Consider the following 22,371-nt stretch of genomic DNA (forward strand, 5'->3'; position numbering starts at 1 on the left):
TTGCAATATGACTTAGTGTGGTGTGTTAATCCAGTCATTTATATTTCATTCAGCAAACCATATTTAAATAAATCAGGAATTAGTATAATGCAAGAATCCAACCATTTCTTCTTCAACCAACATTTTCTTCTAGGGCCTTGCTTCCATATGCAATCTCATACTTAATAGTGCCATTCCTTATATAGTTAAAATGCACCATCTATAAATGATGTCCCTTCTCCCATATTGGGGAAATTCATCTACTCAACATTTGCAAAAAAAACCTTTATGTAAGAAAGTTCCTTACAGAATAGCCATAAAGTGAAATGTCTAGGGATAGAGGATGAAGTCAGGGATAGGGCATGGCTGGCTGGAACGCTGAACAGAAGCAGTCCATACTGCAACATTTTGCTTGAGGTCTCAGCTCACCTGCTATTTTATCATCAATATATCCTTATTGCACATAAGGAGCCAATTTTTTAAAAATATGTTTATAAGCAATTATTGCATCTTAAATAAGACAAAACAATCATATACATGAGTGATGACCAAAATAAAAAAATCCATTTGCACCCAAGGAAAGAGCAACTGTTAATATTTTTAGTGCCTTTAAATATATCTCCAATCTCATTTGAGCTTGTTAAAGTGTTACTGTGATGTTGGCAACTTTGCAACATGCTAAATAAACAGATCTAATAATAGGATAAAATGGTACAGCAGTAGGAATTAATACAGTCGGAAGTCTTTAATAGCTTCAAATATCCCATTTGGAGAAGCTTATAATTTAATGCAGTTTTTCTCAAAAAATAGTGTTAGATTTAAGAACAGTGGCAACATGCAGATTTGTTAATATATAGTTTTAGTAGCTGATAATCTTATAAAACCACCAAGTTGTACTGGCAACATATGACATAATTTTGCTGTCGTACATAACCCCTAATGATAATTCCAGCATTACTTAATATGCAGAGTTTGATATACAGTATATACAGAGCACGGAGCTTGAAATCTTTCTAATTTTTATAGATGTCCCAAGTCAGAAGTATAATTTATTATGGACATTAAAGATAATACCTGAACCTTGTTATCCATTTCATTATTGCTTTGATGGAAGATACTGTATCTAGTGGACTTTACCTTGATAAACAATCTATAATTGAACTTGGATTATGGATCTGTCAATATTATAATAGCTAATGTGTTCCTCATAAAGCTGCCTCTGTTCTTTCTGGATATTTTTGCTAAAACCAGACCCATTTAGCTTGTACAGTACTCTGAAAGCAAGAACAGAGTATCTTTTAAGACTAGCAGGTGACGTAAATAGGTTCTGTGCTAGACTGTAAGGCTGATCCGATATGCTCCAGCCAGTGCAGAAATCTGTTTAGATAGCACCATACTGGGGACAGTTGTGCTAGGGATTAAACATGGGACTTTCTACATGCAAAGTATGTATTCTCTCACCCAGCTACAGAATTTGAAATAAACTCTTTCATTGGTACAGCAAACACTTTATACCTTGCATTAGAGCTTTGATTTATGAAACCAGAACTAAATAAAATACTTATCTGCCACAGCCTATGCAATGTGCTTCTGAAGTACGCTGCAAGTAGCTCTTTCCCTTCCATTAAGTTCCTCTCAGATTACATTTCAAGAGGAGGGAACAGGAGGAGAGGGATTTGGGAGGTGTAGGTAGAAGACAGATCTGAAGAAGACTCAATGCTCAAACCTAGGGATATATCCTCTTGACATGGAGACGGAATGAAGAATATTTTTAGGACTGGAAATACTTTGCAGAAGTAAATGAACCAGTTTAAAAAACACTTTTAGATATTTAATATCAATGTGTTCTTTTGTTACTATGTTAATCAAGGGTCTGGGCCATCCTTATATCTTCCCCTATTCTACTCAGCTATTTTAGAGACTTAAAGAATTTCTAAACCAAAAAGGCATTTAGTGATGCCAGTAGAACAACAATATAACAAAATCCCCACAACAGCGAGGATAAGTGACTGCTACTGGATCCAGAGTATAATTTTTGCTGTCAACTCTGCTACCTGTTTGTTTCTCAAAGTGTTTGAAGTAACTCTTATAGGTATGTACTTCTGTTGCATCAAAATAAGTTTGAAAGCTCAGTTGTTGGAAGTAGTCAGGCTTTAAAATTTCTCTCCCTGTGGAATCAGTAGCCCACAAGAAGACAAATAACCTCTAGTCAACTCTATATTCTGTTGCTCATAAATTAAAACATATTTTAGCATAATTAAACTTGGTATCCCAGACATAGCTAGTATCCAGCAGTAGAGACCTAAATTGGATGCAAGTTGCTTCTGATTTGGATGAGATATGAAAGCTTAAAAACCTGCCACCATTGACTTGATAGCTACTTTTTTTGTCTGGTCAAAGGAAAGATCTCTCTCTCTCAACAGTGAAATTGCCTTTTAAACATTCAAGTTATTTCTGTTTTATTGTCAACAAACTCATTTATTTAAAACATTTGTATGGCTGCCCATCTTAAAACCAACTCTGGGCAGCTTACAGTTGATAAAACAATAAATATAATTATAAAATAAAAGAATTGTAAAACTGAAAAAAAGAAAAATTGGTGCTTGGATTACCTGTATTTTAAAGAAGTGTTGTTGTATTGCAGAAGACTAATTACAGTGCTGTGTAACTTGATTTTTCTTCTGTTTTCCCACAGTTTGTGGCCCATCCTAACTGTCAGCAACAGCTGTTGACTATCTGGTATGAAAACCTTTCAGGATTACGGGAACAGGCCATAGCTGTCAAGTGTCTGGTTGTGCTGGTTGTTGCACTGGGCCTTCCATTTCTTGCCACAGGATACTGGATTGCACCGTGTAGCAGGGTACAGGGTTTTTTTTTTTGTGTGTATTCTTTCCTTGGGTCTAAATTAATTACCTTTGGGAAAAATGCCTTTGTGTGGAAGCCTATCTTTAAAGAGAAAGATGTAACAATTCTGATGACCAAATATCTGTTTCTGTACCTGTCAGGTACAAACCATCATGATATTTATTATCAATTTCTTTTACTTAGTGTAGTGAACAAAATACATTACTTTCCTTACCTTGTCATTATTCTGTGAACTGATGAATCTGGAATATTTATATTTATGTTTCTGCACATGGATAGAAATCTCTTCCATCTTCCAAAGGGCTGAAGGCAATGGGTCACACTGTTAGTACCTTTGCAGCACATTTGTTCATAAAGGATCAAAGCAACCTTGCACAGGCCTACTTTCAATAATAATAAAAAGGTGGCAGGTCAGACCATGTACACACAAAAACTGGTTCTGATGAACTTAGTAGAACAGTTAATAGAGTTCTAGAGTTCTGAGCAGACTTGAGTTGAAACATGGCTGGTTCTAAGATGCTCCAGAACTTTTCCATACATTTTTGCCAGACAAATAACTACATGCCCTTTTTGTTCAATGGACTGGAAAAGAGGGAAAAGAAGGCTCCTGCCACAGTTGGTGGGGGGGGAAGAGCCATTGGAACACTTCTGTTGGTACCATCTGATGGAGATGCTACCATACCTTTGAATTTGGAAAAGGCAATTAATCATAGCTATATCAAAACACTATAAATGATGCTTGTTACTTTTTTTATCCAGTAGGACATTGTGCCTTAATTTCCTTAATTTACCCAGTATGAATGAGTTGCTGGCTTACTAGGGAACACCCTCACTGCCATCTTAAGTTCTTAGGCAGTGCTTGCAAAATCCCAGAAAAGGGGGCTAGCAGACCAACAGTATGCTTGAAGAAAGCTAAGATACCGAGAGAAAACAAAGATATATTCCAGTAGTTCCTCCTGAAGTGTGCAAGCAGAAAGGCTGTAGTGGGCTAGGCAGCACATTGTTGACTTATTACATGTGCCAGGGAGCATCACATTGCTTTGCATTCCATCTACACTAGTTCGGTATGCCATCAGTTGAGAGACAATAACCCTGACTTCTGGTGGGAACATGGCCGACTGAGTAGCTGTGTCCGTGGGATCTGCAGGCAGAGCTGACAATGGGCACTTTTTTGGGGGCTCAGCAGGTTTTTTCCTGGAGCCCAGAGCTTTTTCATGAACAAAGAAAAAACTTGGAATCACCCCATCTGCTCTCCTGAATGCCGTCTTGCAGCCAGAGAATTGCAGCATTCATGACGGTTCAGTAGGAGATGATAGGAGGCAGGGACGCCATCATTTCCAAGTCGCAGTTGTAGCCTTAAAGGGACAGTAGGTCAAGCCACCCCATTTCTAAATCACCCAATGTATGTATGTATGTATGTTTATGTACCCTAAGAGAGGCTTTTTACATCAAGAAGAAGCAGACTCTCTTGGTGCTTATTGTTATTTCTGATTATATTTTTAAAAATCTTCTAAAGTTTTGGCTTATTTTCCCATTTAAAGATTAAGGAGGACTGAGAATAAATAATTGCCCTTCCTGCTATCATTTTTGTACTGAATTTGAAGGACTGAATATTTTCCTGCATGTTGGATTTGCCGTTTTGAATCTTCAGCTTTCTGTTCATTTTCCTTGGGACCTGCTTGTTAGCACTTTCTCTTGTGCCAATTTCAGACAAAAGTTTTGCATTAACTCATTAACTCCTATCTATGCTAGTCAAGTATCTAGGGGTTGCCATAATCTGCTGCCTGAAACATGGAGGATTTTAGAGAGGATTTTTCGAGTCCAGTGGTGAGCTTGAGCAGACCTTTAAAGAGATTTTTTCAGAGTGCTGTCAAGCTATTCTGCAGACTATTCAGGACATTGGGGAAGATATTATTTCTAAACTGTGTCATCTGGCTGAAGATGTTATGGAGGAAGATGAAGATTTTGGCAAGGATGGAGATGTTCCTGTTGTCAGTGAGACTGAAGTAATGCCAGGCAAAGACTACATTTTGGTGCTGAAGGGGTTAAAGCGAAAATCTGAGCTGCAGACTACAAAGAATGTTGTTTTTCTGGGGGATTGTTATGGGAGAGAAGAGAACTTGTTTTGTGGGAGTTTTTTGCTGAAAAGTCTGAGTTTTTAAGGGGGCAGTTGGGCTATTTGATTTTTGTATGAAAAATGCCGTGTGTGTAAAATGGAGATATGTAAATGTCTTAACACATTTCAATGTGGGGTAAAAATTTAAGAATGCTTAATCGGATTGATAATGAGGTTTGTTATGATTTTTTTAATGATTTGGATTAAGATTTAGTGGTCTCTTTTTAAGGTTTATTTGATTTTTAAGATTTATAAAGTATCTATAAGGTTTAGTAATTGCTTGGGTTTAGGTTTAATAGGGTTAGGATTGTTGTAGTATTAATTATAAAGGTAGACAATTGATATGTTTTTATAATTTGATTTTTATTATAGTGGACAGAAATATATAGAATAGTGTTAGGAAGGAAATAATTGAATAAATGTTGTGTTTAGGGGAGGGAAGAAAGAAAGAAAGAAAGAAAGAAAATATGGGGAAGGAGCAATTATTTAGTGATTTCTATGTGTGCTGATGGATTTATAGAAATAATGTGACCTTGGTTTGATATAGAGTAAGCGATTGATTATGGAAATTGCTGTATATTTTTGTTGTTGAAAGTCGGAAGTCACTTATTTATGTAATCTTTAAAATTCTTTTTCTTGTGTTTCTATTTTTTAGTTTTTTTTCTTTTTGTATTTTTTTTTGTAGTTTTTATCTTTGCTTTAAACTTAATAAAATTCTTATTAAAAAAAAGAGAAGCAATGACCTGGAGAACATGATTTGCATCTTATGTACTTCCCTCTTTTGATGATTGTGCAGTGTATCATTGTACTTAAATAAAGAGCTAATCTAAGATGTATTGTTTGAAAAAATTACAATGGAGTTGTCAAAAACTTCTTTACTCTTGCTATTTTGATAACTGGCCCCCAAACAAACAATGTACTTGGTCCATTTTGTTATGTTTCATTTTGATTGTTTGGAACTTTTAACATTAACAAGGGGAAAACAGACCCATTAATCAGTGCTCTGTTTTCTAACAGTTACCATAATTGTATAGTTAATATAGGCATGTAAGAAGTTTTGAATTTGAAATGTTTGAAATCAAAATGGGCTGTTCTGACTTTGCTGATTTCATCTTCAAAGTTGTTCAGTCTTTCATTCCTTACCTAGAAGATTTCCAAGCTCAAACAATGGTTGTTTTCAGCTTGGAACCTTTCTGGTTGGGTGAGGACAGGACATTTGAAATTTGAAACAGCTGTTTCAAATTCATTTTGAGGTTTAAGAAATTTCTACATGCTTAATTTAAACACACACAAACCCACATTGCTATAAGATGAACAAACTAGTAGGACAAACTGAGTCTGATGTTTACAAAATTTATGAAACTTTTCTTCAAAATGTTCTTTATATGTACTTTTTGTTGGCTCAATTGAAAAATAAAGTTGCCTTCACTAATATATAGAAGCTATCATTTTCAATATATATGTATTTTTTGAAAAAGCTGTCTCAGTCTGGTTCCAACTTAAGGTATAAGTGAGCTCACACGTTGGGCAAAAATAATAAAAAAAACATATTATGGTTTAGTGCTATGTATGGACAAAACAAAAAAGTTAGGAAATCTTTGAAGGCAAATGTATACCTAAATATATTTTTATGCCTTTAGGCTATTTGCTGAAAATGAAAGCATGTATAGCTTAAACAGCCAAAACAAAAACCGTATGTTTTACTTTGCTTTCTTAGCTTGGGAAAATTCTCCGGAGTCCATTTATGAAATTTGTGGCACATGCAGCCTCCTTCATTATTTTCTTGGGACTACTAGTATTTAATGCTTCAGATAGATTTGAAGGCATCTCAGTATTACCAAATGAGACAGTTATTGATTACCCAAAACAGATATTTCGAGTTAAGACAACTCAGTTCACTTGGACAGAGATGCTGATCATGATATGGGTGTTTGGTATGTATATCTTTTATCACTTTGTCATTGCAGTGTATACTTCTTGTTTTGTACAGATGGGTTTTCTATTACCATTTCTGCATGATGCTGTAATGGTAAATAGATCTCTAAGCAGATCTCTAGAACATGTAGAATTGATAATATAGATAATATACAATAAATGAAATCATGATTCAGACTACTGATGTTCAAATCATTCCATCAAAGAACTTCTCAACCTTGACACTGGCTGTTTTGAGAGTTGTAGAAGCTGCCTAACCTCACCTTTTTGAGGATTGGATCACTTCTGAAACACCCAGTGTGCTCAATTTGAAGTCAGAAAAGTTGGAATGGTCTGTTTCAAAGTCAGAATGTTACCATGCGCCTAGTTCAGAGTATAATTTGTAAAATGTGTCAGTTTTTCAATATCCAAAGCTCTTAAAAAATAATGGGATAGAAGGAAAAGTTACCTGTTCAGTGAGTGAGGTACCTTGAAGTTTTTACATACACTGAATTAATAATATTTTTCTGAATTTAGTTAACAAGCTCTAGGTATTTCAATTGCTAGAAAAAAATGGCTGTCTAGATCAGAAGAGCGACAGGCTGGCTTACATTTTAAAAGGCTATTGCTATTATTTTAGACATCATAGTCTCTAAGAATGAATGCAAAGCTATATAAAGATAGGAGTCTTCAGTGTTACGACACAAAGCTTCTGTGTCAAAAGGTATTAGCAGATGCCAATTACGGTATACCAATTATGTATCTCTTTCCAGTTTTATTTATGTGGGTTATACTAATCCATTCATACATACCCTTCACCAAGCTACTGCAGACTAAAGATTTAGTTTTTAATCTAGTAATTTGTATTTCTCTATAAGGAGCACAATGAAAGCCCAGTTTTATCCTAAATAGCTGGTGTTACTCTGTGTGAAGTAAGAGCTCTAATTTAGAGACTACCTTACAAGGCAACATACTATTGCTAACATCCCATCAGCTAGGATGTGTCTGCAGCATACTAACACACACTTAAGTTTTTTTTAAATTAAAGCTTTATTAATATTTTTCAAAATATAATTAAAATACAAAATACAGAGTATAGAACAGATAGAATACAGATCTAAAAAGAAAGAAACAAAACTAAAACAGTGCAAGGATAGAAAAGTATAAAAGATAAGTGACTTCTGACCTTCTACCTCACAGATATAAAAGCATATTTAAAAGTTGATCTCTTACTCTTAATTAAACACTAACACACACTTAGGGTACCAACACCTTACCTTCTGCAGCAGTGTTTCTCAACCTCAGCAACTTTAAGATGTATGGACTTCAACTTCCCATTCTGGCTGAGGGATTCTGGGAGCTGAAGTCCACATATCTTAAAGTTGCAGAGCTTGAGAAACACTGGTCTACGGTACAGTGGCCCCCACATATTAACCATTAAGTCTTCAGACAACTGATATTACAGTGATTTTAGCCCAATATCTTAAAGGGACCCATTACTGTATTTGTTCAGTAATGTGGATGCTGCTACTATGTGACTCCATTCCACACTATTTCATTTATGTAAGAAACTGTATAATTTGTAATAAGGAAAGTAAGAATTTGCTGCCCTCCATTGTTTGATTCTTTGATTTTGGTGCAGTTTTTTTTAAACATTATCTTCTCCAAGCCAGTTTTGAGAAGTTTACCAGTAATAATGGGTCTATTTTCCTACTAAATGCCCACATAATAAAAGTAAAAATGTCTGCATCCATCATACATGGTACATGAAATCATTGCAATTTTCTGCACAGGATTTGCATTGGTATTTTACATAACCTGACAAACATCATTCTGACTTGTGCATGCCTTTTGATTTTAGTCTGAAAGTGCAATCATGAAAGTGCAATCATATTCAGGTCTATTAAAAATCAGTCAAATTAGTTAAATTAATGTGGCTTAATCTCAGCTTGGTATTTTTTGAGTTGCATCCTTAATTACTCAGCTGGGTTTCATTGGATTTCTTGTTTCAGGTATGATGTGGTCTGAATGCAAGGAGCTCTGGCTAGAAGGACTTCGTGAATATATTCTGCAGCTTTGGAATGTTCTCGATTTTGGAATGTTATCTATTTTTATTGCTGCTTTCACAGCTAGGTTGCTGGCCTTTTTACAAGCTACAAAAGCACAAAATTATGTGGACAAATATATCCAGGAGACAGATCTCTCTGTGGTCACCCTTCCACCAGACATAGAGTATTTTACTTATGGTAAGTTCAAAAACGCTGCCGCGTCTCTGGTATATTAAAATGGCCAGTACTCTTTAAAACAGAGGTAGCTAACTCAATTGACAGAACCTGAGTGCACTTTATTTTTTTATCTCATGTGGCAGATTTATCAACACATAATGGAAGGCCTTTTGGGGCTGTATATTAGCCATAGACTGCGTACCCCTGCTTTAGACTAGTGATTGCTCATTAAATTTAGCTATATATTTTTTACTGTTAGTTAGGATGTTGTTAATTAGTTAGGTTCATTTTTTTTCTTTTAATTTATAAAAAGGAAACCAGTTTAATCTGAAAAAAGATGTTAAAGCAAAAATGTTATATAGTTGGAATTTCTAAAGAGGATAACTAATCATTGTTTGATTGGTCCAGAGAAAATACTGTTCAGAATATTTATTGACCACTAATTATTTGAAAATATTTACTTAGATCTTTAAACACATACAGTGTACACATAGACATATACAGAGAGAAATAAACATAAAATTGCTAGTTGTGTAATTGTTTTGACAACACAACAAACAATAGATCAATGAGTTTATGTCATTTTTTTCTAGCTAGAGATAAATGGCTCCCATCTGATCCACAAATCATATCGGAAGGTCTTTACGCAATTGCTGTGGTGCTTAGTTTTTCTCGGATTGCTTATATTCTACCTGCAAATGAGAGTTTCGGTCCACTGCAGATTTCACTTGGAAGGACTGTAAAAGACATCTTCAAGTTTATGGTTCTTTTTATTATGGTATTCCTTGCTTTTATGATTGGGATGTTCATATTGTACTCATACTATCTTGGAGCCAAAGTGAATGCAGCATTTACTACGTAAGTAACAAGTGCAGAAACAACCGTTATTTGTTATACCCATTTCTGACCAGACCTGCTGGAAGGTTTACAGCCAAGATTGATTTACATGTGCATTGATCATGATAATAACTGAGCATTTATCCCTTTGGAAGGCCTAAAATTATAGTACCTTGTGTTAAAGGTAAGGTGTTTCTTGAGTAGAGCTAAATTCCTGATGACTACATATAGGGAGGTACATCTATGAAGTTTTCTTGACAATAATGCTGAAGTAGTTTGCAATTTTTTTTCTACAGAGCTATATAAGGAAAAGAAAGGAAATTTCAGCAAAACTTGACAGTGATAAAATTCAGGAGGAAGGAAATACAAAGTTAAAGAGAGCTGGATATGTGAAAATATATATATCTATATATAATATAAATATATAATTTTATATATTTTTATATTATATATATATAAATATAAATATATTTGTATATATTATATATAAATTATATATATATATATATATAAATTTTATATATATTTATATTATATATAAATATAGATATAGATATAGATATATATCACGCAGAGAGGACATGCTACGAACCCCGCTGGTAAGGGAATTCCACCTGGCGGGGTCCAGAAGGCAGGCCTTCTCTGCAGTGGCACCCACCCTCTGGAACATTCTGCCCCCAGAGGTGAGGCAGGCCCCTTCGCTTCCGGCCTTCCAGAAGAACCTGAAAACCTGGTTCTGCCACCTTGCTTGGGGTGGGAGGGGCACCAGTTCATCTTGGGGGTGGCTAGTATCATAGATCTCTCCCCAACAAATAAGATCTGCACCACTTGGATTTTGTATTTTATATCTATTTTATCTTTTTATTGATCTATTTATATTGTAATTTATATGTTTTAATTTTGATATTATTGTAAACTGCCCAGAGTCCCCTTTTCGGGAGAGATGGGCGGTGATAGAAATTTGAAAAATAAATAAATAAAAATATGAGTTAAAAGCTTGAGAATCACCTGGGAAAGTGGCTGGGAAAGAGGCTGACTAGGAGCCATACAATGGTTGTTTCAAAGACACAATACGGTATCTGTAGATGCATGAAAAGGAGTTTGTCTATACCACTGAGGTTAACCCTGCATTACCAGTGAACAATTCTAACACTCGTGACTTACAGCAGAAACTTTGAACCGGTTGTTGAATCAGTCACTGCAAGAGTAGTAAACCTAGAGTCCTTGAGATATTTTGGACTTCCACAGTCATCAGATACAGCTATAATGATTAATAGTTAGGAATTGTGGGAGTTGTCAAAGTATCAAGAGGGCACCAATTTATCTACCCTGAATTGTTTAGTAACAGAATGGATGACCCAAAAACTTAAGACCACTTCTTAATTTCAGATTGTATTGCTTTTGTCTAATATTTTCTGTTGTATTTATTTGCATTTGTAACTGCTTGTTTGTTTCTGAATTAGAATATACAGTATAGTACTCCTATAATATTAAATTATGTTGGTTATGTGGGCTGACATTAATGTCCTGTTTAGATAGAATTCTCCTGTTGGCATATACCCCTATTGTAAAATGATGGTACTTCTATAGCAGTTTGTAAGAACCTCTTTTTACTTTCCAAATCATTTGGGAGAAGTCTACTTTACTTCTGTATAGTAGGCATTATGCTGTGTCTGTGTATGGTCATGTCTTGTAACAATATGTAAACCCAGCTATTGTGGCTTGAAATGTGTGGTTTATGATTTTGTATGTTGCAGAAATCCAACCAAATGATGTTTAGTAAACCATCACTAAAATTCTAGTTTTGTATAATGTGCAAGCCAGATTGCTGTATATATTTATTCTTGTGCTGCTGGTTGATAATCCTTTAGCCTTTGGAGTTATTTTTCTGTTAGACAATTAATATAAGTAGTAAGGCTATATCCTAGTATTTGAGGATATCAGAAATGGCAATATGTGACTTACAATATCAAACAGTGAAGTGCCACATCCACAAACTTAACTGGCCATATACAATAAGGCATAGCAGAATCAGTTTCTCAGTGAAAATGTTTTATGTTGTGCACAATAGGCCCTCTATAACTTTTTTTTGAAAGCTAATTAAACTATAGAAGAACTTGTGATAATACACTAATGCTTTATTTTTTCATGCAGTGTTGAAGAAAGCTTTAAGACTTTATTTTGGTCAATATTTGGTTTATCAGAAGTCACATCAGTTGTCCTCAAATATGATCATAAATTCATCGAGAATATTGGCTACGTGTTGTATGGAATATATAATGTAACAATGGTTGTGGTTTTATTGAACATGCTGATTGCAATGATTAACAGCTCATACCAAGAAATAGAGGTATGTCTCAATGATTTCTTTGTATTTAGATCTAAGAAATCAGTTTGATCTTGCTAATTTCTTCTCCTGAGCTATGAAAATGGATATAACCAATTGATTTCCCTATATTCATTTTTTCTTTTCTTTTGTTTGTTTAGATGCATAGTTTTCAAGGTGTACTACCTAGCAATCAAATTAAGATGTGGATTAATAACAATTCTATTTAATGACTTGCTTTTCAGAAGCAGTCAGTTATTCAATGGAAGATAATAAAAAATTCACTTGCTTTAGCTAAGCTTTTGGAACTGCCTAGAATGTACAGTATATTTTTTCTAAGTAGCGATTCTTCATGTAATAGTAAATCTGGATAAGTACATTTACAGTTGGACTGACAAAATTGTGAAAAGATGGGAAAGCAGCAGCATTTACTTCAATAATTTAAAAGAAGAAAATAACTTTTAAATGGAAAATTCAAACACATTTGTTTCTGACACAGGATGACAGTGACGTGGAGTGGAAATTTGCTCGTTCCAAACTCTGGTTATCATATTTTGATGATGGGAAAACCCTACCACCTCCATTCAGTCTTGTACCAAGTCCCAAATCTTTCTTTTATTTCTTCCTGAGGATCATTAAATTATTCAGGTGCAGAAGGAAAAGATTACAGAAAGATATGGAAATGGGCATAGGTAACTCAAAATCCAGGGTAGGTTCTCTGTGTTTCATGAAACAGTGTTTTCTATTTTTGTGCTGTTTGTTGAATCCCAAATAATGGTTTTCGTTTAAAAGACATGCATTCTTGATTAAAGTTCTACATATTTCTAATGCCAGTATATGAAGTCATATCCATTTATCCACCTGCAAAAAGTGACTAGTGGGACTTCAGTGGCAATGACTCTTCACCTCACAATATACTGACCACAAGGGGCAGTGAAGTATAGAGAGTTAAGATTTACAGTATCTATCACTGTCCTGCTCTTTGCCTATGAGATAACTAATCTCAGGGTTATTTACTTCTGCCTTTGCTTTCAGTACAAAGCTCATTCTCTAATTCTCTTTCTTGTAATTAGTTAAGATTCTAGGTTTTGCCTACCCCATCATGTATTTTTTAAAAATATATTTATGTTATAGTTATAAAATCTGCTTCACTAATGCAGTAAGTGCTTTGATTCCAGTCTTAGGAACACTTCCAGAGAGAGAAATGCTTTGGTTACAACATAATGGGGTAGATTTGGTATCCCTGCCTCCATCTCTTGCAGAGATGAGGCTTTATTTGCATTAGGAAGGATGGACAAGACCGACTGTATATGTGCTGCAGTGCAGATGAGGTTACATATATGGGACAATACTCCTTCAGTGGAATATTTTGAGGGACAAGACAAATGAAATGTAATGACCTATTTGGAAACACCATCACTTTTCCTTTCTTTTCAGGTAGATATCTAGAGCAGTTTTGTCCTTTTTAAATAGGTACCTTAAGATAATAAGAGATACTGATTAATGAATGCAGCACTATCAAAACCTGTCCACCTGAATTATGTGGATGGGTTAGAAAACTCACAACTGAATGAACATTTCATTGACAGACATCTCTGGAACTTTCCATGTACCAGAGAGGGAGGTGAAACCCACTGACCTCTGTGTTTAGTTCAAAGTGTGCAAGAGCCCTTTTCAATTCAGCTAAATAACTAAAAGTGGCTTGTAAGTGCTCAGACATTAGGAGTGCTACCTTTTTCCAGGATCTCAGGTCCCCCTCCGAGTAATTCCCCTTTTAGCTTAGAAATGCCTTGTAAGTATGCAAGCCTTATGTCAATTTAATAGCAAAAACTCAAGAGAAATTGTGCTTGTATGGGGGATATGATGTATAAGACGTAACCAGTATCAAGGGCAACAACTAAGTAGATTGTTCTTTATTTCATGCATATTTTGGTATCTTACATCTTTTTCAAGGAAAACGGTTTATATTTTTAGTTTTCGTATGCACAAGCTGGGCTTACTGGATATCTGAAGAATGTGCCATCAATCAGTTAGAATTACCCCTGTCTTCATCCTTTGTTGCTTCCTCTTCTTTGTCCTCAATGAGTCTGTGGCTCCTATCCTATCAGCCTCTTGCTATGCTGCAGAACTAAACCTCAGTATTAATAATGAGAAGCTTTCTTTTTTATGCTGTTAGATGCATGAAAAATAACAGAAAATAACAAGCTTCTCTTCTGACAGTCTACTGTCATTTTTCTCAGATTCACTGCACAACTATTTATTATTATGAATATTGTTTATTATAAATATTGTTTATTATTTTAAATATTGTCCTGTTTAACCCAAGCACAAGCTACACACGAGCGCTGTTAGGCTGGGCAAAGTGGGTACAGTTACAACTGTTTTTCAGGAATGTGCACTCTCTTTTTATGATTCTGTTTTAGGAAATAGTTAAAGTAAGGTATTTATATTTAAGCCCATTGTTCAAATTAGGAATAGATACACATGTTAGTAATACGAAGAATTGAAACTTGTTTCTTTCAGAATTTTATCCTGAATGGAACTAATTTCTGTAATCAGTCATAAAGCACTAGCATCTTATATAGTAGCCGCAAATGATATGGAAGATATTTTAATTCAGATATATTGTTTTCTAGCTAAATCTCTTTTCTCAGTCCAACTCAAGAGTTTTTGAATCACACAGTTTTAACAGCATTCTCAATCAACCTTCACGCTATCAGGTAAGTAATTACTTGGGTAACTTACACAGTCACTATAACTGTCCATGCAGATTTTGGGGTGGGTTGTCCCTATACATACAGTGTAATAGGAAAATGTGATTTTTATCTTATCTATATTAAAACATAACAGCTTCAAAGAATATAGGTTCCACCATTGAAAAATCATAAGTGTATTGCTGTTAATATTTTTAGAATGCTGATATGGAATGCTGGAACTATCGAAAAATACTTAGGTCAGAATATAATATAATTTGTTTTAAAATTTAAAGTTCAAAAAGAAAAGGATAAAACATAGTTTAAATACTAATCTGCACAGACAGACACAAGCTTCTTTATAGTGAGATGCAAACTCTTCCCAGCTCTTTCTCTGTCTCTTGCTGTCTTTGCTGTTGCAAGTCTAACCTTGGGCCATATAATATATGAGGCTTCTATTTTCTGAATTCAAAATGCAGAGTAGCTCTTCAGCAACTATTATGTTCACAATACAAGGAAGGAATTTGGATTCTGATCGAGCTTGGTATTTTTGACACGAATCCTTGAAAGTTGTAATGTTGCTGTGCCCAGAAACAGAATTGGAAGTGTGCATATGGACTGGTAAAAGGGTCACAAAATACCATTTTGACCTTTCTGGTTTTCCTGTGCCTTGACTTGATACCCATATTATGCTGTATGCTCCTTTAAACATATAGCTCTGTCTGTATTAGCAAATGTGAATTCTCTCTGGCTGGGCATCCACAGTAAACAAAATGTCTTTATAGCACCATACTGCTGTGGTACTATGTTGATGACACTGTAGCACTGAGTAATTATATCATCCTGCTCCAGTTTGTAGATTGGCCAGAAGAATAATAGTAGTAATGGTAGTGGTAGTGGTAGTAATAATAATAAAGGTTGCTGACCCTTGTGGCAAAAGGCACTTGTAAAGGTATTTCATATTTAAATGCCACATAAAGATATGAAAGGCATTCAGATTTCTTCCATTTATGGTAGTAATCAGGCATATTATATACCTAGTGCTCTGTGTGTTTAAGAGGTTTTCTTGTATCCCATGATATAAATTGGGAGGTAAAATTCCAATTTTCCATTATGTGCACTGCTTTTGTTAAAAACTGGTGCCTGTTTCCCTCACTGTATAATTTTCCATTTAGGCCCATTCAGGAGTTACAAAAGCAGAGAGCTCAACTTCAGAACACTTCAGACAACCCCTGTCCCCTGCTGGCAACACTTAAAGGATGACTACTTCCTGTAGGCAATCACACATTCACTACAACCCGCCTTTGTCAACTTTTGACTCTGGAGGAGCCCTTGAAATATTTTTCAGGCCTCTGGGAAACCCTGCACATTCAGTCTGAAATACATGCCACAAGTTACCAAATTATATTCATTTCATGTGTAGGCCTGGATATACAGGTAGTCCTCGCTTAACGACAACAATTGGGCCTGGAATTTCAGTTGCTAAGCAAAGCTGTCATTAAGCAAATCCAACCCAATTTTACCTTTTTTGTGGCGGGCATTAAGCAAATCACTATGGGTGTTAAGCGAGTCATGTGTTTGTTAAGCAAATCATGCGTTCCCCATTGATTTTGCTTGCCAAAAGCTGGCTGGAAAGGTGGAAAATTGCAATCATGTGACCACAGGTTGCTGCAACAGTCATAAATGTGAATCAGTTGCTAAGCACCCAAATTGTGATCACATGACAGTGGTGATGTTGTGACGGTTGTAAGTGTGAATTCTGGTCATGTCAATTTTTTCAGCACCATTATAAGTCCAAACCATCACTAAACGAATGGTTGTTAAGTGAGGACTACCTGTATGCATTAACAATGTTCTTAAACTAAAAAGAAAGAATAAAACTTACCTCTTTAATGTAAAGTGGCCCAAATTTGAAATAATTTTAAAAATAAATCGTGATCTCTCAGGGAACCCCTAGTGACCTCTCGCGGAACCCTAGGGTTCCACAGAACCCTGACTACAACTGTCTACTGGAGAGAAGCTATGTGCACGCACCTCTATCTGTGTTGGCTTCTATGGGAGTCACAACCCAGGCTCTGGATCCTATGAAAACCAACCCGCCTTCTGTCCTGCAGATAGTGGTGTAAATGGTAGCAGAGTGGAAGGGTTTAATTCAGAGTGTTACAGTATGTGTTCAGCATTTCATTTAAATCATACTTCAGTATCGTATATTTTTAAAGTGTAAATCCTAAGGTGAAAATATAATTTTATATTTTTAAGGTGAAAATATAATTTTAAAAGGAATTTAAGATCCAACAGTTGAATATCTAGCTCTAGTCATGCTGTAAAAATGTGAAAATGGAATGTTTGATTGCACTGAAATGGGAGGTTGCTTTCAGAGGGACTAAACCTACTTTTGTAACTTGTAGCCTGACCTAATTACAAAAGAAGCTTCAGAGATTTTCTCAGGACTTATCAGGAGCGTGTATTTAAAGTTAGGATGGCAAATAAGAATCTGATTAGGTTTTTCCCTCCAACAGCAAATCATGAAGAGACTTATAAAACGTTATGTTCTGAAAGCCCAGGTAGACAAGGAAAATGATGAAGTCAATGAAGGTAAGAGCCTACAGAGATATTTATGCAGTAATATAAATGCAGAAGAAAAAAGTAAAAAGTGTTGGTGTCTGAGAAACCATAGGTTTGGACTATGTGAGAAGGAGTTGTTTCTGCTTTGGGCTTCAAGTCAGATATTCAACACTGTAAATGTGGGTAAAAATAATGTAATTAGAGAAACAATATGCTGTAGTATTTTTCTTTTAAACTAAACCAAACCAATTAAATTAATAAAAAATTTGCATTTGGATAAATTATTTTTATAGAAATAAACTTGTAACTACTGTTTAGATCAGATTGTAAAAGTAATTGAACTGAAAATGGCTAAAAATATTAAACCTTCAAAGTGCAGCAGCCTTAACCTTTAAGAACATCCACATGGGTTGGATTCACTTCTAAAAATAGCTGATAAAAAAGAAAATATACACAACCTAAATGTCTCTGGGGTGCTGACTTGCTTTAAGATATGAGAAGTTTGTACAACAAATTACAGGAAATAAAGAGAACAGTTACTTGATATTTTGATAACACACAGACATGCACACACATACACAGGCGCATACTGGATCTAAGCCTAAAAGATATGAACATTTTATATTTAGAGGTGGGTGTTTTTTAGCTGTTACTCTTCCTATGAAAACCATAGTCCCTTCCCCATTTAAATGAAAAGCTTTTTTAAAACAAGAGCCCGGAATTCGTTTAAATCCAGTTTCAAATATCTTATTAGTGTATTCTGTATCCAGAACAGATTAGAAAGACTCAAATTTTGAAACTAATTCCTCTGTGCAATTTTAAGATTACTAATCTTTTACTCAAATTGCATGTTCTTAGAATTAATGTCAGGATTTCTAAGATAGTTTGACAATGTGAAATTGATAAAAATATTACTCTGACAGTTAAAATCAAGTAAAGCTCTCTGCTGTTTACTTTTTAAGCAACAATATTATGAATTCTTACTTGGCCTTTGGACTCAGATTTTTTGTTAAATAAAAATTCATAGGAGATGCCCATATGAAGAGACCATCAGTAAATTTGAACAATCAGCTTCTATAGCAGTTATTCACACTGAATTATACTGGTTTTAGGTTAATATCACCCAGCCTCCCCCAACTGGATCTTTCTAGATGTGTTGGATCACCACTCCCAGCAAATTAGAGAAGGATAATTTTAACAAACCTAAATACAGTTCAGACTTACAGATTTCAAAGTGAATATACCATATACTTAACCTTTGAAGTTAGTAAGATTTAAACATACTTAAAATTGGCTGGATTGTGTCTTTTCTTTGTAATACAGTGAAACTATCAGTTAGTGATATCATAAATACTACTATGATAATATAGTGAGACAATGGCTCACTGTATTCATTGTATTATTCATTATAGTGAGACAATGGTTGAGTTTTAAAAACTTTGATGCAAGTAAGCGATGCTCCTAGTGTGTCATTCTGTAATGGAAAGGCATATCCATTTGAATTTGCATGATGAACCATATTTGTTTTTAAGATACAAACTGGAGGGGAAGTTATATTTGTTTGCTTCTTTGTTTGATGAATTTTACCTCAAGAAGAGACACTGGATGGCTTCCATTTCTGCAGGTCCTTAAAGATTCCAGAGATGTATCATCATTACTTATTGTGAACCTTTTTGTTTGGAAACAAAAATGGAAAAAGTGAAGGTTGCAGTACATCTTTTACATTTGCTTGTAATGACTTTGAATATGTTTATGTGATAATTCATCAATATAAATTGAATAACTTCAACTGTTGATCTTATAAATTACTGTAAACAGTGTAGCAGATAGCTACTTTATCAAGTTATGTTAAAAATTTGTTTGTTTTTATGCAGGTGAATTAAAGGAAATTAAACAAGATATTTCTAGTCTGCGCTATGAACTTCTAGAAGACAAATCTCAAGCAACCGAGGAATTGGCAATTCTGATACATAAATTAAGTGAGAAACTCAACCCAAATATATCAAGATGTGAATGATCCCAAATGACATTTTCAAGATTACCTGGATTTTGACTATAGCACAAGTATTGGCAATAATATTTCTGAGTGACTCATACTTGAAAAAAATATGTAATGTAGATTTTTAGTACTAATGACTTTATGTACAGCTTCATTTGAAATACAGTCTTAGAAAATTTTATTAACTTACCTGCAAAAAAAATTAAGTTTATTTAAGGTATAAAGCATATTTTGCATTTATTTAATATGATAGCTAAATAATTTTTCATTAATAGTTTTATTAGTAAAATGAATAATTTTTGCACTGAATGAAGAAAAATTAACACAGTAGATTAATGCTCTAGGATTATACTGCATGTCTGTTCCCCATCTTGCTGCTGTGAAGAGTTTTTATGAGATATAATACTAAAAATTCAGCCAGCTCAGTGAGGGATTACTTGAAATGAATTAGCAAGCGTTAAGCATGATTATTTTAGAGATATAAGCTTTCTAAAATTAATGGATTGTTCCAGGATTAGTCCTGCCTAGAATAGATCCACTGAAATAACTATAACTGCTTTGAATTTCACTGATTTCAGTGAGTTTACTATAATGAAACACAATATGATCTTATGCATGTTTACTTGGAAGTAGGCCACTAAGTTTAATAGTTTGTACTACTCTAGGTGCATAGAACTGAAAACATTTTAAGTACTTAACCGGGGCTACCAGATCTGGGTTGCAAAAATCTGAATGATTACAAGATGGCAGAGAAAAAGATACTGAATATCTTAAGTGTTTATAGCCAGTTCTGCTAGCTCTAGCTTAACTTTTACTGAATCGTGTCCACTTATTTACTTTCTTAAAGAAAGCTCAAAGCCATGGCATGGGAACTGAATGGTTGAAAATGAAGGAGAAAATGTAATTATAATATTAATAATGCTTTTACATTTATCTACTCATATCATTTGTATCATATTTGCTTTCAGAATAGGAAATAGTGTTTTTTTTTTTACTTCTAGTTAATGCACATTGTCAAAACATACATTTTCATGTGGTAATTTTTTTTTGAAATCCCGAGATACTATGCAGGGCTGCAGTTTTGTTACATTGTTCTAAATAATGCCTCTGATGCTTACTTGTTAAATAAAATATTAATACTTTATGGACTTACGTTGTTCTTGTACTATTATCTGTGGGTTTGGGGTGGATGAGTAGGATACAAGAGAGATCCTGTTCATTCAAATAAACATAACAGAGTTCAGTTCCGTATTTTAAAATCGTTACACAAATTTAATACCCAGATTTTTATTTTTATATCCCATTATATTTATCCTTTCCAAAGCCAAACAAACTACCTTCATCTTCATTAAGAAGGCAAGCACATGTATTAATGTATCGCAATGAAGCTATTAGACTTCAACAATTTTAAGAAATTGTTTTGGAGCCTTTTCCTGAATATTATCAAGGAGAGGATAGTATTTAGATTTTGATACATGCCTTTCTATTTGTCTAGCTATAATTACTCAGAAATAAATTGTTCATGCTTGGTGGATTTTTTGAAAATCTGTTATTTTAAAGAAGAGGGGGAGATGAGCTATGTATATTTTAAAATTAAATATTATTAAAATTCAAGTTAACACTGATTTTTATATATTTATATGATTATTTTTATATATGCTTTGTTTTATTGGATTATAGTGTGCCACTCAGTCACTCTTCCATGAGTTGGCCATATAAATTTGATTAATAAACAAACAAACTGGCAAGACTAAAGAAAGAAGGGTAGGCCAACATTAACTATAAGTACTAGTTATGCCAGTGGAAAGCTATATGGTAACAAATTATGAGATTTTTTAGTGGGAATTATTTGCCTTACAGCTAGAAATGGCAGGCAACTGTATAACTGCAATCTTAATCTGCATTGAGCTGAAAGCAATTATAAGACATATTTAAAAGAGGACTAAAATAGGCAGAAGATCTGGAAAAGCATGAATTTGTTTTTAAATGAAGCAAAATGCTGTGAAGACAACAGGCCAAAGAAAGTTTATGACTGGGTTTGATTTAAAGGAATGAGGAGAAAGGAAAGCTGCTGCCCTTAAGGCTGCTGCTATCAGAGAAAATAAAAACTAAATTTATATGGAATTACCAACTAGTGCTTTAGGAATTTATTTTATTTATATCAAACCTCCAAATTACCAATGGCATTTACCACAACTCTTTTTGGAGGTCCTGTATTCTGGTAGCCTGGAACCTGCACTTGTTGGTTCAGCTGTCTGTGTGTGTGAGACCTGAGTGACAAATTAATCCCAAAATTAATCTGAACATAAAGGCTGAATTCTGATTTCTAGAATCCTTCTTCAGTACTCTTTAAGTTTCTAATGAAGACTGAAATAGCTTGATCTGGAACTGATTAAGTATTATTAAAAAGAAGAGGTTCTATATAGTTTTTCTCTGCTAATTTATTAAAGTATTTTTATTCTGACATTTAGCTGAAAAAGTTCTCAGTGGCTAATATAAAATGAGTAATATGCAAAATCATCTCTACCCAAAGGTCTAGGAAGATTAGCATACATCATCCAAGGAAAAATGAATCAGAAAAGAAAGCAACGAACTTCAGACACCAATGAATGTTTAGTTAGCTGTGTTTGCATGATCTATTTCCAGTGGTCAACTCCCCAATTACTCAATCCAGCTGTTTGGGGTGCAGGTCACACAACTGTAAGCTAACTGTATTTGATATCTTTGGCAGCAAAGTATCTTGAACATACTTGCTGCTAGGGGATAGTTAAGAGAAGGAAAAGTTAAATGGCTTCCAGCCTCTCTCTACTGCAACCTGACAAGAGTTCATTACAGTATTCTAACTCAGGCAG

General features: G+C 34.5%; 1 protein-coding gene across 1 annotated transcript in view; it reads left to right on the plus strand.

The window, feature by feature from the left end:
• Positions 1-19,537, plus strand: part of TRPC3 (transient receptor potential cation channel subfamily C member 3) — a 69,104-nt gene extending 49,567 nt beyond the window's left edge. The window contains exons 4-12 of the mRNA XM_063309722.1: positions 2,675-2,839; positions 6,678-6,894; positions 8,887-9,120; positions 9,693-9,957; positions 12,091-12,286; positions 12,762-12,971; positions 14,899-14,982; positions 17,475-17,550; positions 19,395-19,537. Of these exons, the coding sequence (XP_063165792.1) occupies positions 2,675-2,839; positions 6,678-6,894; positions 8,887-9,120; positions 9,693-9,957; positions 12,091-12,286; positions 12,762-12,971; positions 14,899-14,982; positions 17,475-17,550; positions 19,395-19,537 (1,590 nt within the window). The remainder of the gene's footprint in view (positions 1-2,674; positions 2,840-6,677; positions 6,895-8,886; positions 9,121-9,692; positions 9,958-12,090; positions 12,287-12,761; positions 12,972-14,898; positions 14,983-17,474; positions 17,551-19,394) is intronic.
• The last annotated feature ends 2,834 nt before the right edge of the window (positions 19,538-22,371 follow it).

This window comes from Candoia aspera, chromosome 8, assembly GCF_035149785.1.
Source record: "Candoia aspera isolate rCanAsp1 chromosome 8, rCanAsp1.hap2, whole genome shotgun sequence".
In the NCBI taxonomy this organism is placed as follows: Eukaryota; Metazoa; Chordata; class Lepidosauria; order Squamata; family Boidae; genus Candoia; species Candoia aspera.